General features: G+C 48.5%; 1 protein-coding gene across 3 annotated transcripts in view; it reads right to left on the bottom strand.

Moving 5' to 3' along the window:
- Window positions 1-17,848, bottom strand: part of LOC119951657 (E3 ubiquitin-protein ligase RNF128) — a 139,097-nt gene that overhangs the window by 89,675 nt on the left and 31,574 nt on the right. For 2 of the 3 annotated variants that reach the window (XM_038774839.1, XM_038774841.1), the window contains exon 1: window positions 1,004-1,619. The exons of the other annotated variant lie outside the window; for it this stretch is intronic. In XM_038774839.1, coding sequence (XP_038630767.1) covers window positions 1,004-1,427 — 424 coding nt within the window. In that variant the 5' untranslated portion in view covers window positions 1,428-1,619. Of the gene's footprint in view, window positions 1-1,003; window positions 1,620-17,848 lie in introns of those variants that run through there. 3 annotated transcript variants of the gene reach the window in all.

Genomic DNA, 17,848 nt, shown 5'->3' with positions numbered 1-17,848 from the left:
GAAACTCTCCTGCCAATTGCCCTTCATGCCAGCTGTGCCAATATCAGAGCACCATCAGATAACTTTAAAGTCAACTGGATAATGAGCCTAATCTGCCTACTCACTTTTATCTGAGTCAATAGTCACAAGGTGCAACTGGGAACTTCGCAAAAGTTCCAGTCAAAACGTCCAAATGAGTTAACCCGAAGAGTCCCTGAATAAAATAGGTGCAGCTCCTTATTCTAACCGCTTGCCAAGAAGACAAAAAAAACACAGCAAGTCTCATTAAAACCAAACCAAAGCACCCAAATCCGAATAAGTCACACAGAGAGAGGGTCAATGACATGAATGTCGAGAGTGAGGCCAGTGTGGACAGTCAATCCTGCCCCAGGGGGAGGGGAAATGAACCTTTGCTCTAAACAGTTGAGGTGGAAAGTTAATCAGTCTCTTATAGCTGGCTTGCTGTCACTGCAAGGGGGATTGGGGGGGGGGGGGGGGGGAAAGGAAGAGGAATTTGGGGGGTTGGGAGATTTGGGAGATTTGGGGCAGGGGGGGGGGAATTGGGAGCACAGTAGCACAAGTGACTAGCACTGTGGCTTCACAGCACCAGGGTCCCAGGTTCAATTCCCCGCTGGGTCACAGTCTGTGCGGAGTCTACACATTCTCTCCGTGTCTGCGTGGGTTTCCTCTGGGTGCTCTGGTTTCCTCCCACAGTCCAAAAATGTGCCGATTAGGTGGATTGGCCATGCTATATTGCCCCTTAGTGTCCAAAAAGGTGAGATGGGGTTATTGGGTTACAGGGATAGGGTGGAAGTGAGGGCATAAGTGGGTTGGTGTGTACTCGATGGGCTGAATGGCCTCCTTCTGCACTGTATGCATGTTCTATTTTGGGGGGATTGGGAGATTTGGGGGGATTGGGAGATTTGGGGGGAGGATTGGGGGGAATTAGGGGATTTGGGGGCGTTGGGGTATTTAGGGTGTGGGGGGGGGGGGAAACTTGACAAGCACTTTGGTCAACTCTTACCCGGGTGAGACATCTGCACCACCTCGTTGGCCGGGGTGGGGTAGTTGAAGATGACCGCCGCGTTCGCCCCTTGGCCGGCGGCGTTCTGGATCTTCTGGGAGAAAGTGCAGCCGTTGCCCCTCTCGATCAGGGCCACCCAGGGCTCCTGGGGCTGGGGTCGGAAGTAAGGCAGCTCCGGGTTGCAGCCGAAAGGCCGGGGGGACTGCGGGATGCCCACCAGCCCCTGGACACCCTCCAGCGGCGAGTCCTGGCCGTAGATGCCGCTCTCGCTCCTTTGCCACACCGTCTGGTTGGTGCCCGGGTCGCTGAAGCTCACGTTGATGTACGCGGTCCAGAAGGTGGTGACCAGCGAGCAGTAGCCACACAGTAGCTGCCCAGCGCTCAGCCACACCATCCCGGGGCAGCCCCGCAGCAAGCTCACCATCGCTCCTCCCTTACACAGCAAGAACACAATTTAAAAAAAAATAAACTCCAGCTGCACACACCGAGAGCAACCTCAACCAAGCCAACTCTCTCTTTCCCCTCCCCAGCTGGACAAACTTAACGCTCCTCAGAGGCTGCTGAAGCTGTCCAGGTGAGAGCTCACAGTCACTCCCAACTGTGCTCAATCTCCGCCTCCGGCTCACAATCCCCACCCTCTGGCTCACAATCCCCACCCTCTGCACGAAGCATTTAAAAGGGGAATGTACCTCCCGCCTTCACCCCCAGCACTTCTTCCCTTCGCACCAGTTTCCACCTCAGAATTACCATTCGCTGCACGGAAACAGGAACAGTAACTTGAAGTGTGTGTGTGTGTGTGTGTTGCAATGCACGGCTTCAATGTGGCTCACGCTGCACAAGATCTTTTTTGGTTAATCTTGCACTCCTGCAGGACAAACACAAGAATACCAAATTTCAAACGCTCACAACCTTTCACACTAATAAAAGGGTGTTTGTTCCCCTGCAGTAGAAACTGTCCCTGATTGTATGAAACGTTGTATAAAACGTTGGTTCGGCTACAGCTAAGTCCTGGAACCCACATTACAGGAGGGATGTGACAGCGCTGGCAAGCGTGCAGAGGGGATTTACCAGGATGTTGCCAGAGCTGGAGCTTGTGAAATATGTAGCAAGACTGGATCGACTTGGAGCAGAGGCGACTGAGGAGGGAAATGACTGAGATGCATAAAATTATGAGGGACTTAAGATAGGGTAGACAGGAAGAAACGTTTCCTCTTTGTGGAGGGCTCAATGACCAGGGGGCATGGATTTAAGGTAAGGGGCAGGAGGTTTAGAGGGGATGTGAGGAAAAGCCTTCTTACCCAGAGGGTGGTGGGGGTCTGGATCTCGCTGCCTGAAAGGGTGGTGGAGGCAGAGACCCCCATAACATTTAAGAGGTATTTTGCTGGGCACTTGCAATCCCCAAGGCATACAAGGCCATGGGACAAGTGCTGGAAAATGGGGTTCGAATGGTCAGGTGGTTGTTTTTGACCGGTGCAGATATGATGGGGCAAAGTGCCTTTTCTGTGCTGCAGATCACTATGACTCTGCTGATTGATATTTGTACACGTCTCCTGATTAGTACAAGACAAAAGGATACCTCCTTTTTGCAACATTCATAGAAATGGGCATCTCTTTGTCTGTATTGATCTCATTGTTATTGGCAAAATTGGCATTGCCCTGATGACTGTGCAGTTCTAATCGTCTTTTCCTCCTATGTTATATTCATGCCTTTATCTTGACTGCTTTTAGATACATTCCCACATTGCTTTCTACCTCTTTCATTTATTACACAAAGCCTTTATGTCAAACAAGTTTTTTTTATCTGATTGACTTTCTTTTGAATGTTCTGCGTCTGCCTCAATTCAAGGATTATCTCGTCTCCTTTCAACTCACGCAGGTCACATTTGACTTTGGATTCCCCTTTCAATCTTTTATTTAATCCCCCCTTTGTTGCCCCGAAGTCTCCAGTTGATGGATTAGGAGAGGACAGTTTTAATTCCCCTCTAATTTTGTTCAAAATGTAAAACTAATTTTGTCATGACTTCCTCAGTGAAAGGCGTGACGATGTGTAACAGGTTCGTATCATACTCTCCACACAGAGGGGTACAGTCATTTCACAGCAACACATCAACAAAGCAAACAGAACACTAAACTAGACTGACAAATCCGTAAGAGATTCTTTCCATGGCCTTCTCTCTTCCCCTCTCCAAGCCTCTAAAATGTCTGCTCTGATCCAATTCTGGTGTCTTGCGCCTCTCTGATTTGCACTGCCAGGGCAGCCATGCCTTCTCATTCTTGCCCCTCGCCTGAGGTGTGGTGATCCTCAGGTTAAATCACCACCAGTCAGCTCTCCCCCCTCAAAGGGGAAAACAGCCCATGGTCATCTGGGACTATGGTGACTTTACTTTACTTACTTACCTTGGGCTGCAATTTCTAAAATTTTCTTCCATAACCATCTCCAATCTCTCTCTCTCTCTTTCTCTTAAATGAAGTCACTCCTTAGAATCTACCCCTTTGGCCAAGTTCTTTGATCACTGGTATCTCTTGATGTGTTTCAGTGTCAAGCTTTGCCTGATAACACTCGGGTGAAGCTTGTTGGGATGGTTTACTGTGTTGAAGGTGCTATATAAATGTACGATTACAGGGGAGACAACAAAATAAGTTTTCACCCAGAGGGCTACAGGGGGTTGGTAAGGCGGAAATCCTCAACACATTTAAAAGGTGCCTGGACATGCAATTCTCGTGCTGTAACTGGCAGGACTAAGCAGCAAATGTTGGAAAGTGGCTGGGTGGCTCACTTTACAGCTGGCACAGACACGATGGGCCAAGTGTCCTTACATTGTGAAGGACTTTGCCCAAGGTCGCTCTCAGTGGGGACAATTGAAATATTGCAGGTGAATCCAAAGCCCTGCAAGGACTCAGCCAGCCAACACCCAGATATGGGCACACATGCTCGCTTGGATTGAATTGGAGTGGATTTGTTTATTGTCATGTGTACCGAGGTACAGTGAAAAGTATTGTTCTGGGTACAGTTCAGACAGATCATTCCGTACATGAAAAGTAAAAACATAGGGTAAACATAAAATACTCAATGTAAATACATAGACACAGGCATCGGGTGAAGCATACAGGAATGTAGTACTACTCAGTAGAGAAGATGTGTGAAGAGATCACGTCAGTCCATAAGAGAGTTGTTTCGTGTCTGGCTACAGCGGGGAAGAAGCTGTTTTTGAACCTGTGAGTGCATGTTCTCAGACTTTTGTATCCCCTGCCTGATGGAAGAAGTTGGAAGAGTGAGTAAGCCAGGTGGGTGGGGTCTTTGATTATGCTGCCTGCTTTCCCCAGGCAGCAGGAGGTATAGACAGGGTCACTGGATGGGAGGCGATTTCATGTGATGGACTGGGCAGTGTTCACGACTCACTGTAGCTTCTTACGGACTTGGGCCGAACAGTTGCCAGACCAGGCTGTGATGCAGACAGATAGGATACTTTCTATCATGCACCTGTAAAAGTTGGTAAGAGTCATGCCGAATTTCCTTAGTTTCCTGAGAAAGTATAGGCGCTGTTGTGCTTTCTTGATTGTAGCGTCGACGTGAGTGGACCAGGACAGATTGTTGGTGATGTGCTCACCTAGGAATTTGAAGCTGTCAACCATCTCCACCTCGGCCCTGTTGATGCAGACAGGGGTGTGCACAATACTACGCTTCCTGAAGTCAATGACCAGCTCTTTAGTTTTGCTAACATTGAGGGAGCGATTGTTATCATTACACCACACCACTAGGTTCTCTATCTCCCTCTTGTATTCTGACTCGATGTTCGAGATCCGGCCTACCATGCTCGTGTCGAGAGCAAACGTGTAGATGAAGTTGGAGCCACATTTTGAAACGCAGTCATGTGTGTATAGGACGTAGAGTAGGGGGCTAAGTACACAGCCAAATGGGGCACCGGTATTGAGAACTATCGTGGAGGAGGTGTTGTTATTTATTCTTACTGATTGTGGTCTATGGATCAGAAAGTCGAGGATCCAGTTGCAGAGTGATTTTGGAGATTTCATATGAGTGTGGCTGGGATTATGGTGTTGTTGTCAATAAACAGGAGTCTGATGCAGGAGTCCTTGCTGTCGAGATGCTCCAGGGATGAGTGTAGGGCCAGGGAGATGGCGTCCGATGTGGACCGGTTGTGGCGATATGCAAGTTGCGTACCATTGCCAATACTGTATTTACGGCCTGCATTTTCTTACCTTGACTAACTATTCCCAGCAGCCTCCACCTCACCCAGGATGCCTGCCCCTTCCCACTTCACTTCTCCGTGCCCCTACTCCCACCCTCTGCTTGGATCCCTCTTCCATTCCTCATTTCGCCTGATCCGACTCCACACTCGCCACCCCCGCCCCCCCCCCCCCCCCCCCTTCACTTCTCAAACATGGCACTGCTGGGACCACAGACTGCTAGACAAATCAGACCTCTAAGGACACACGGGAACGCAAGTCTTGCCCTGATATAATTAAAAGCCAACCCAGCACACAATGGCTGCAGGACTACTGTTTATTGTGGACGGGCTGACCTTTTAGTCGGGGGCGTGGGGGGAGGGGGGGGGGGTGGTGAGGAACATAGCACCTGTTCTGTCATATGTTCCACACCCTCAACCCACACACGCCCACATTGTCTTGGAGTGGGATTTTGTTATGATGAGATACACCAGTTTGCTGCCTCCGGAACATTCCTGAGCCATGCAGCAATATCGGAACATGATGAAAGTGTCTTGTCACTGGTTTACATGATTCATCTCTACTTGTATCCTTGTAATTTTGTGACTTATATTGAAGGATATAAACATATGATCAGGCAGAACTCAGCCCACAGCCTTCACAAGTGCACGGTGAATATGCGGTACGAAACAGGGGTGGAATCAGCCTGTGGTATAAAGGGGGCAGTTGGCAGCCTTAGTAATGGTGGTAGTGACTAGCAGTATATTTTCATTCTGGAATCACAAGAATGCCAGTGAGAGAGTATTGCCTTTGCATTGATAATTCTAGAACCATCATCTCCAGTATTTAATTGTTTTTTTCATACATTATTCCGGCTCTAAGTAAACTTGCTGCAAAAAATATCTTTGAAGGCCTGAGCCTGTATACTCACTGCATGAGAACTAGCACTAGCTGTAATCTAGTCAGCCCTGGAACTGTGAAGCAACAGTGCTACCTGTTATATTACTGTGTGTACGTGTCTGTGTTTTTAAGACTGCTATGGCTGGTAGGGGACTCCACAGATGTATTATTGTATATCGGAGTCAACGGACTACTCCACGTGCCTACTACACTATAATGGACAGCATATAATAATAATCTTTATTCGTGTCTCAAGTAGGCTTATATTAATAGAATCATAGAATTTACAGTGCAGAAGGAGGCCATTCAGCCCATCGAGTCTGCACCGGCTCTTGGAAAGAGCACCCTACCCAAGGTCAACAACTCCACCCTATCCCCATAACCCAGTAACCCCACCCAACACTAAGGGCAATTTTGGACACTAAGGGCAATTTATCATGGCCAATCCACCTAACCTGCACATCTTTGGACTGTGGGAGGAAACCGGAGCACCCGGAGGAAACCCACGCACACACGGGGAGGATGTTTTTCAACTGTAACTCAGTCAAGGTTACCTCTGCAGTATTCCAGCGGGGTATTTTCTCAGTGGGTGCAAATGATCACATTAATTTTTAAAAGTTCAACAGTTTTAAGGGTGGTGGTTATTCCAGTCCATAATTGTTCAGACAGACAGTGACCCAAGCCGGAATCGAACCTGGGACCCTGGCGCTGTGAAGCAATTGTGCTATCCACAAGGCTACCGTGCTGCCCTGTAATCATGTAATCATGTAACCCTGTAATATATCATTACTCTTTGCTTCTCAATCCAGAATGGTCTGATGGTGTGATTGTAAATAAACCACTAATCTCCAGCTTGAAGCAAAACTGATTTATTGAATAATGATTGATTAATATTGAGTCTGCACACTCCACAGAACTATAATCAGTATTTAAGTAATCTTTATTAACGTAATAACTAATTTAAACTACACGTGCTGCCTTGACTACGCTGTGATCTATCTCTCTTACACTCTACTGTCTAAGAACTCCTGGTTAGAAGTACCCAAGATCCTCTAAGTTCTCATATTTTTAGAAGCTCACTGGGCTTTTAAAGCAGACCAAGCAGGCCAGCAGCACGGTTCGATTCCCGTATCAGCCTCCCCAGACAGGCACCGGAATGTGGCGACTAGGGGCTTTTCACAGTAACTTCATTGAAGCCTACTCTTGACAATAAGCGATTTTCGTTTCATTTGGGGCTGGTTTAGCTCACCGGGCTAAATCGCTGGCTTTTAAAGCAGACCAAGCAGGCCAGCAGCACGGTTCGATTCCCGTGTCAGCCTCCCCGGACAGGCGCCGGAATGTGGCGACTAGGGGCTTTTCACAGTAACTTTGTTGAAGCCTATTCGTGACAATAAGCGATTTTCATTTTCATTTCATTTATAATGGGAACTAGTGGTGCCCTCTAGTGGTAGTGTTACACTAAGATGTAATAATTAACCCTTAACTTGCTGACATATATACATATCATTACACTACCCACCATGTGTTGTATGCAGCGGGGGGTGCAGCTTTACTTTTGAGTTAAAATAAATGCAGTTTAACCCTTACCTTTGTGTCTCCTGGATCACTATAATACCAAACTAGGGGAGTTAACAGAAGTGGAGCAGGCAGCCAAGAAGCTGCAGAATGAGCTGAAAAAAACCATGTAAGTCAGCCAAACAACGATCAAAAAGATAAAATTGAATGCCGACAAGTGTGAAGTGTTACACATAATGAAGAGAAAGACATGAATGTTATTGAAATAGCTAAGGATAAGGCTGAAAGAGACTATGGCATCATGGCAGACTCGGCGCTCCACTTGTCCAGTCACTGCACGATGGCAATCAACAACGCCAGCAGTAGTTTGAACTTCATAGTCAGAACATTGGAATCGAAGTACGATAACCAGACTGTGCATTGAATATCACATCTAACTCTGGCCACTGAGACATGAAGAGAGACACTCAGTTTTGAGAGACAGAGCAGAGCAGAGCCACGAGGTTGATGTCGGGTGTCAGATTTACTGCTTCACATTAGTTGGACAAGCTCGGTGTTTAAGCCTGCTAAGATTCCTCAGTCTCATTCATGTTTCGTTATTTCAACACCATTCACGGTGCACTTCTGCTAATTATTTTTATACCTTATGTGCAGGACTTTGCACTTGTCTCATCTAAGTTTGTCTGCCAACATATTTTGTACAACACACTCTAATTTCTGAGCCTGCTTCCTTCACTCTCACAGCTCCACTCCAGGTTTTGGTACCATGCCAGGTTAACCATACTGTTGCATTGTCACAGAGTATTAGACAGAGCCTCAGAATTCTCTTGGTAATAAATCAAATTTAGCCCAGAGAAGTGGGCTGCATTTTATATTAAATGTGTGTGTCAGTGTTGGCGTTGATGCACTGTCCAGTTCTATTTATTTAGCTGAATGTTTGCACTGTGTTCGACCATACATACACTGCTGTGCTTTGTGCCACAGATTTAACACACAGAATTCAGCATTGCCAGAACTCATAATTCACTTACGAGTCTCACAGTTTGAAGGAGCTTTGTAAATGCTTGGAATACACCCAGAACATTTCAGAGTAGACTTTAACTATTTCTAAATGAATTGCTAGTGGTAACACGGAAAAGTCAATTTTAATGCTTTCCCACCAGCTTTTAGAATCCATAGAAGGGAGGCATTCAGCTCATCGAGTCTGTACTAACGCTTCGAAACAGCCCCCATCCAGAACACCCTCCCCGCCTAACTTGTTTTATTCGTGCATGGGATAGAACAAAGAACATTACAGCACAGGAACAGGTCCTTCGGCCCACCAAGACTGCGCCGATCCAGATTCCTTGATTAGACCAACTACTTATTTCCCAAACGATCTGCATCCCTCCATTCCCCGCCCATTCATGTTTCTATCAAGACACGTCTTCAACATTGCTATCATGCCTGCTTCCACCACCTCCACTGACAAAGCTTACCAGGCACCCACCACCCTCTGCATGAAAAACTTTCCCAGCACATCTCCCTAAGCTTTCCCTCTCTCACCTTGAACCTGTGTCCCCTTGTAATTGAGTCTTCCGCCCTGGGAGAAAGCTTCTGACTACTCACTCTGTCTGTACCTCTCGGAATTTTGCAGCACTCAATCAGGTCTCCCCTCAGCCTCCGTCTTTCCAACAAAAACAATGTGCACATCGTTGGATGGGTCAGCACTTATTGCCTATCCCTGAGTGGGTTGCTGGATTATTTCAGAGAACATTTAAGAGTCAACCACATTGCCGTGGATCTGGAGCTACATGTAGGCCTGATCAGGTAAGGATGGAATATTTCCTTCCTTAAAAGGCATTATTAGTGAACCAAATAGATTTATATAATAATCAACAATGGTTTCATGGTCATTAATAGACTTTTAATCCCATCTGCACATCTTTGGACACTAAGGGGCAATTTAGCATGGCCAATCAACCTAACCTGCACATCTTTGGACACTAAGGGGCAATTTAGCATGGCCAATCAACCTAACCTGCACATCTTTGGACTGGGAGGAAACCGGAGCACCCGAACAGAACTCACACAGATATGGAAAGAAGGTGCAAAATCCACACAGGTACCCAAGGTCGGAATCAAACCCGGGTCCCTGACGTGTGAGGCAGCAGTGCTAACCACTGTACCACCATGCTGGGTGATGTCCAGTAATTAAACAGTGCAGAGCAGTATTTTTTCAAAGTGGGGGTCGTGACTTGTGGGTGGGTCGCCGGTGTTGAAACATTGGCTGCCAAAAATGATATCCAAAGATCGACTGATTTTTTTTTTTCCCCCCATTTTCTCTCTGGGTAAATATTTGCTGGCCTAAACTGATCCTGCTCAAAGAAAACATGCACATTCATGAGGTCAAATTTAATACCTAGCCAATGTACAAATACATGATGCAATCTAATACCTGGAATGGCTGAGGGGTCAACAGTGGTGAAGCGTTATATATAGGTCTGTTCCGTTTATAGCGTGCATTTTGTAGAAGGCAGCATTACAATAAGGACCTCTTGGACAATGACATAGCCAGTATGAGGTTTTTGATGCGGAGGAAAAGCTTAGCACTGCCTCACACAGTTCAAGTCACGTGCACTTTATGAAAGGAGAAAAGTAAGGATTGGGAGAGAGATGTAAATTTAAAAGTACAGTGAATCCCGTTGAGATTGCAAGTGAAGCAGCGATACTACAGCTTGCCTGGTCAGTGGACTCTGCCTGCGTCTCCAATTTCCTGCTGTGAAGGCAGCTCCGGCTTCGGAGTTTGACGAGTATCGTCACGATCTCACAATCTAACCCATTATTTTTTTTCCCCGTCTGCACTGAAATATTTTGCTGTTGAATCAATTACACGATGAGATGACGTCTGAAAAATGTGGATGGCTGATACACATTAAATGAGTGTATTGTCTGATTTCGGACATTTATTTTTGAACTTGCATGTTGATGAGAGGGCTAAGATTTATTGTATTTCTTTAAAGCTGAAATCACATATCTATATTGATACAGCGCTACCAGATCAATGAATGTGTTCAGCTAGGTGGGATGGCACAATCCTCAGATTGGTTAAGCAACCTTTTGGCACTTTGGACCCAGATGTTACATTGAGTTGGAAAGTCCGATTGGACAAAACCAGCGATTTCGGTGTCAGGGATGTAAAACTGTTTGGCGGTAAGTGCAATTTGCAATATACAAGGTGGAATTATTTTGTTGCCATGCAACATCGTGGCTTTGAGTATGCAGAGCTGAATGCAATTTACCGTCATAATTGAGGAAGATCAATTATATTAAATTTAAAATGCATCAATGTGAGGGCAGGCTCACCTTAGAATCATAGAATTCACAGTGCATAAGGAGGCCATTCGGCCCATCCGGTTTGCGCCAGCCCTTGGAAAGAGCACTCTACTTAATCCCATGCCTCCATCCTATCCCCATAACCCAGCAAACCCGTCTAACTTTTTGAACACTAAGAGGCAACTTAGCGTGGCAAATCCACCTAAACTGCACGGGCGAAATTCTCCGCACCCGCGGAAAGTCGTAAAACCGTCGTAAAAATCGGGAGCGTTTTACGACGGTCGCGAAGGCTTCATTTCCCGACGGATTCACTTCCTGGAAATGGGCTAGTAGCGCGGCCGCGTCAATTACGTGCGTGATGACGACGGAACACGACGACGACACGATCACGCCCACGTGACGCCGCCCGACGCCGTAAAAAGGCGCGGGCGACCACAGAATCTGTCGGGCAGGATGTCGGAGCCGAGGAGAGCTGCTCCTCGCTTTGTAGATGCTGACGTCGAGGCGCTGCTCGATGCCGTGGAGCAGAGGAGGGGCATCATCTGCCCGCGGAGAGGGCATCGCCAACCTGCCAGCGCGGTACGCCAGGCCTGGCGTGACGTGGCTGCTGCCGTCAGTGCTGTGGGGCAGACCCCTCGCTCAGCAGAGCAATGTAGGAAGAAGCTACACAACCTCACCAGGTCTGCCAGGGTAAGTGCCATGATGGTGCCCCCTAGTCACAACCATCCCTCCCCCTTAACCTAAGCAACCCCCCCCCCTCCCCCGGTACGGGAGGGGGGGGAGAGGGATTGGGGCAGAGTTATTTGAGGGTGGTTCACAAAGTTGTCACAGACCCAGCGCTCTGGCCCCGAGGAGAGATGCAATCGTCTTATGACAACTTGCCCCCCCAAACTGTGCCAGTATCTGAACGGACTGCTGATACCTACCGTTTTGTAATGATCTACCTATGTTCCCTCCCCCAACAGGCCAAGGCCGCTCATAACCACCGTGAGCGGCACAAGACTGGAGGGGGTTCGCCCAACCTGCACCCCCTCAGCACCTTTGAACAGAGGGCCCTGGACCTTGTTGGGGGGTCTGCCACCCGCGATATCGCGCAATGCGAGGTTGGCGGAACTGCAGCAAGTGAGACAACCCTCCCTGACAAACACTCACCCCTCCCCCATCCTCTGTCCCTTCACACACCCTGCCCACTGGGATACCCCCATCCTCTGTCCCTTCACACACCCTGCCCACTGGGACACCTCCCCCATCCTCTGTCCCTTCACACCCTGCCCACTGGAACCGTCCAGCGGCCTGCCGAGCAAATCGAAATAACCCGTCTCATTCTCTTCCCTAGGACGTGATGCCGAACGACCAGGGCCGTCTGCCTCCAGACGGAGACAGGAATCTGCCGCCACCTCACCCGGGGCCTCACAAGAGGGTGCCCGATCAGCGGGCAGCCCTATCCGCCCCAACCCAATCTGCGGACCAGGACGCACAGAGGGTTCGAAGTCCACCAGCACCACCAGAAATGGCCAGGGACAACCCTCCTGTCGCTGAGCAGCCCCACACCCTGGAGGAGGCCCTAAACATTGAGAGCGTCGGGCTTGCGGCACTGCTTTCTCCCACCACATCCATCATCCCAGAGACACACACCCCGGTGGGCCTATTTAGTGATGAGTCTCCTGGGGCACAGTCTGGTTGGCACATCACAGCTGAGCAGGTACAGCAGGTGGAGGTCGGAGCAACAGAGGGCCCGGACTCGCGGAGGCCAGACCAGGCCCAGGATGCAGCTGGCTCCCAGACGTTTTCTGAGTTCCTGGAGTTTATCAACCCACCCGCACAGCCGATGCCTCAGGAAACCCAGGGAAACAATGGCGGGAGGAGGGCAGCCTTCCTGGCTCTGCAGACGCTGTTAGAGGAGTCGAACCGCGTCCAAGAGCAGGGAGTGGTGCCGCTCATGGCAGAGACCCAGTCCGACACCGCACGGGTGGCATCCGCGGTGGAGGCAATGGGTCAGGTTATGCAAGACGTTGGGGTTAATGTGCACGCGTCATCCTCGGCCCTGGACAGGGTTGCCCTCTCACAGGCAGCAATGTGCCAGAGCCAAAACAACATTGCCGGCGCCCTGCGGGCCATGGCCGAGTCTCAGCAGGTCATGGCCCAGTCGCAGCAGTCGGTCGCGGAGACCATCAACCGCCTGACACATGTGCTGGATGGCGTCGTGCACACACAGGTTGAGGTCGCACAGTCCCTGGCAGGAATGTCTAACTCCCTGGACTCCGTCTCTGCAAACCTTCGGATCCTGGTGGATACCGTTGCAGGCCTCCAGGACTGGCAGCGCCAGGTGTCGGTGGTGCGACGGGGAACCTCCCCGCTCACACCTCTGTCCCAAAGTGAGGCCCGGGGGCCACCGGGCTCCCCGAGGGAGGAGGAGGTTTTGGGGCCCGTCCCATTAACTCCATCACGGGACATCCCGGAATTCTCGGCCTCCCCCCGTCCCATCCCTGGTGCATCGGGTGGTCACCTTCTAGAAGAACTCAATGAGGTTTGTGAGGCACAACCTACCCTTCACAAAACCATGTTGACTATCTCTAATCAAATTATTCCTTTCCAGATGATTATACATCCTATCTCTTATAAACCTTTCCAAGACTTTTCCCACAACAGAAGTAAGGCTCACTGGTCTATAGTTACCTGGGTTATCTCTACTCCCCTTCTTGTACAAGCGGACAACATTTGCTATCCTCCAGTCCTCTGGCACTATTCCTGTAGACAAAGATGACTTAAAGATCAAAGCCAAAAGCTCAGCAATCTCCTCCCTAGCTTCCCAAAGAATCCTAGGATAAATCCCATCCGGTCCAGGTGACTTATCTATTTATGCACTTTCCAGAATCGCTAACACCGCCTCCTTATGAACCTCAAGCCCTTCTAGTCTAGTAGCCTGTATCTCAGTATTCTCCTCGACAACTTTGTCTTTTTCCTGTGTGAATACAGACGAAAAATACTCATTTAGCACCTCTCCTATCTCCTCGGACTCCACGCACAACTTCCCACTACTGTCCTTGACTGGCCCTACTCTTACCTTAGTCATTCTTTTATTCCTGACATACCTATAGAAAGCTTTAGGGTTATCCTTGATCCTACCCGCCAAAGACTTCTCATGTCCTCGCTTGGCTCTTCTTAGCTCTCTCTTTAGAGCCTTCCTAGCTAACTTGTAACTCTCAAGCGACCCAACTGAACCATCACGTCTCATCTTCACATAAGCCTCCTTCTTCCTCTTGACAAGTGTTTCAATTGCTTTAGTAACCCATGGTTCCCTCACTCGACTACTTCCTCCCTGCCTAACAGGTACATACTTATCAAGGTTGTTGCAGAAGGTAAACCAGAAATTAAATATTGCTTTTCGAATGTATGAGGGATTAAAACCCATTGGGGACCCTAATTTACAACAGTTCCCAGAACAGCAGAAACTGGTTAACGGTGATCAAGCCCCTGATAAATGGAAAAATGGATCTCCTTTGTGAATCGCAGAATCATACATTACAGCAGGTCAGAGAGTCCCTTCTGTCATTTTCAAGAGAAATACGCCGGAAGGTAATTAAACCTATTGTAATAGTTGCATGTTCAACTGGCTTTGGATGCCCCAGCAAACCAACTTTTCGATTACCATTCTCCCTTTCAAATCTCTTCAAAGGAAGATACTTTGAATGTTGTCGCAAACAGTAGTAAAGCCAAGGACTGGGAGGATTTAAAGATTCAAACATAGAATCAAAGAGAATATGAGAGTTGATCGGCAAGTAGACCATCAACTTCTGATCTCTGGGGCACCTTACCTAGGAGGTACCCCAAAGATGTTAACCCCACATGCCCCACGTAGACATCCCCATGTAAGGATTTCCCAGGTTCACTGGGAATCATCCAATACTCTGATTATAATCACAGTCTTCAGATGGTTCTGACTGTCTGACCAGAATAGTTACCCAGGAGAGGTTAGAAGAATTGAAACCACTTTTAAACCCAGAGTAACTATAGTATGGACCATCCACCCAACACCCCCCCCCCCCCTCAAACTGGATCTCTCGACGACCGCCCAGCCTCCTGACTACCCTCTCATCCACCCAGCTAAGCCTCTTGAACCCCACGGGAGCTCCCGATGATGCCTTACTTCCCCCTGCCTACTCTTGCAGCTAGCCAAGAAACACCCAACTCCCCATTGAACCCCCATTCCCTCCCCCCCCCTAGAAATCCTCTCAATCATCCAAGGATGCCTTGCCTACCCTCCAGCTGCCACAACATGCTCCCCCAACTAAGCCTCCCCCCTTTGACCCCCTAACTATGCCCTACCACTGAATACCAACCTACCCAACTGACTACTTTCACAACCTCCTAACAATCCCTCCAATGCCTCACTGACTACTCTTCCCACCCCCAACTACACTCACTGACTACCCCCCACTGATGTACCGACCCCCCCCCCCCCACTGATCACCTTCTACCACAACACTGACATTCAACCATGCCCCCACTCATCATCTGACCCTCCTACACTGACACTGGACATCCCCACTCTGACCACCTGATCGTCCCACACGGACTACCCGACACCCATACATTGACCACCTGGCCCTCCCACACATTGACCACCTAACACCCACACATTGACCACCTGACCCTCCCACACGTTGACCACCTGACCCTCCCACACTGACCACCTCGACCCTCCCACACTGACCACCCAACACCCACACAGTAAGGGCGTGGAATGCCCCGCCTGCAACAGTAGTGGACTCGCCAACACTAAGGGCATTCAAATGGTCATTGGATAGACATATGGACGATAAGGGAATAGTGTAGATGGGCTTTAGAGGGGTTTCACAGGTCGGCGCAACATCGAGGGTCGAAGGGCCTGTACTGCGCTGTTATGTTCTATGTTCCATATTCTATGTTCATTGACCACCCAACACCCCCACACTGACCATTTGACCATGCCCCAGTTATCACATGACTTCCTCCTACTGGCCATCATCCATCCCCACTGACCACCAAAGTCTTTCCACTGACCACACAACTGCTCACACTGGTTACACCAACCCCCCTCATTGCCCACTCAATTCCCCCACTCCAGACTCCTGCATTCTGTACGTAATCCCCCTGCCCGCTGACATCCTGTGTAATTAGCTTACACACTTACCATTGCCCTGGTTCCTCGAAGTGGCTAGACCTTTAAACCTATTTGCTTTATGGCAGCTCATAATGTAAAAAAGGACGCATCTCTTCCTTTGCTGCTCTATCTTCCTTGACAGAAGGCTTTGGGAGCCCGTTGCACTGCACCATTCTCACCTGGCCTGAGTTGGAAGGTTGCCAATAAATAGGAGCAGAGCTGCAATGGGACTGTGACTATCACTCCACGGAAGTCATGGCTAATAAAAACAGGCTAAACATGTTTCTAAGTATGTAACGTGAACGCGATCAGTGAAAATAAAAGCGGTCCCATGAGGGGCAGAGGCAGGCGAAACTCTGATTGGGGTTAGGGAAATGGCAAAGACCTTAAACAAATACTTTGGGCGGAATGTTCCACACAACCCGCCAGGGAGGCAGCCTGCCATCAGCCGGGGTCTTCTGGTCCTGCTGTTGTAAATGGAGTTTCCCGTTGAAATCCTCCCTCCCCATCGGAAAACCCATGTTGGGATTGTGCACCAGAAGGTGCAGCCAGCATGAATGTTCGGAACATTCTTTATCTTCAAGGCGATCTTTGCCTTTGCAGCAGGGTAGCACAGTGGTTAGCACCGTAGCTTCACAGCTCCAGGGTCCCAGGTTCGATTCCCGGCTTGGGTCACCGTCTGTGCGGAGTTTGCACGTTCTTCCCATGTCTGGGTGGGTTTCCTCCGGGAGCTCCGGTTTGCTCCCACAGTCCAAAGATGTGCAGGTTAGGTAGATTGGCCATGATAAATTGCCCTTAGTGTCCAAAAAGGTTAGATAGGGTTACTGTGTTACGGCGCTAGGGTGGAGGTGTGGGTTTAAGTAGAGTACTCTTTCCAAGGGCCAGTGCAGACCTGATGGGCCGAATGGTCTCCTTCTGCACTTATGATTCTATGGTTCTATGATTCATGGTGTTAGAAAAAGAAACATTGCAGAAATAATGGAAAATCAAGGGTAAGCAAGAATGAGGAACTTATGGAAAACAGTATGAGTAAAGAAATAGTACTGGGGAAATTAATGAGACTGTGATGACAAATCCCCTGAACTTAACAATTTGCATCTTGGGCATCTAAAGAGGTAGCCACAGAGAGAATGAATACATGGGTTTTGATCTTGCAGCATTTCATAGAGTCCAGAAAGGTTCCCAAGGATTTGAAAGATGCAGCCATAAACTCCTGGAGAGCTGGAAGAGATGAAATGGGGAAATCAAAGGCCAGTTAACTTTACACGAGGAGTAGGCAAAATGCTGGAATCTATTGTTACGGATGCGGTGACAGGGCACTTAGAAAATCAAACATAAATCAGCAGGCACCACACATTCAAAAAAGGGAAATTCTATTTGACAAATCTGTTTGAGCATTTATTGATGTAACTAATAGGGTGGATAAGGGAGAACCAGTGGAAGCAATATATTTGGATTTTCTAAAAGCATTTGATACGATGTCAAACAAGAAATTATTACACAAATTTAGAGTACAAGGGATTAGCATGAATATCAAAATGAATTGTGAATTGATTGATGGACTGAAAACAGGGAGTAGGAATACATTGGACTCCTCCGCGTTAGCTGGCTAGAAGTAACAGGATGTAACATGGACCTCAGCTATTTGCATTCTGTATTAATGACTCAGATAAGGGGATAAGAGTGTAATGTATCTATGTTTGCTGACAAAACAAATTATGTGGGGAAAAAAATCAAAGGCTGCAGAGGGACAAAGGCAGGTTGGGTGAGTGATCAAGGACATGGGA

The sequence above is a fragment of the Scyliorhinus canicula genome, chromosome 17 (assembly GCF_902713615.1).
Source record: "Scyliorhinus canicula chromosome 17, sScyCan1.1, whole genome shotgun sequence".
NCBI classification, from domain to species: Eukaryota; Metazoa; Chordata; class Chondrichthyes; order Carcharhiniformes; family Scyliorhinidae; genus Scyliorhinus; species Scyliorhinus canicula.
This window is presented reverse-complemented; position numbering and strand designations above follow the sequence as displayed.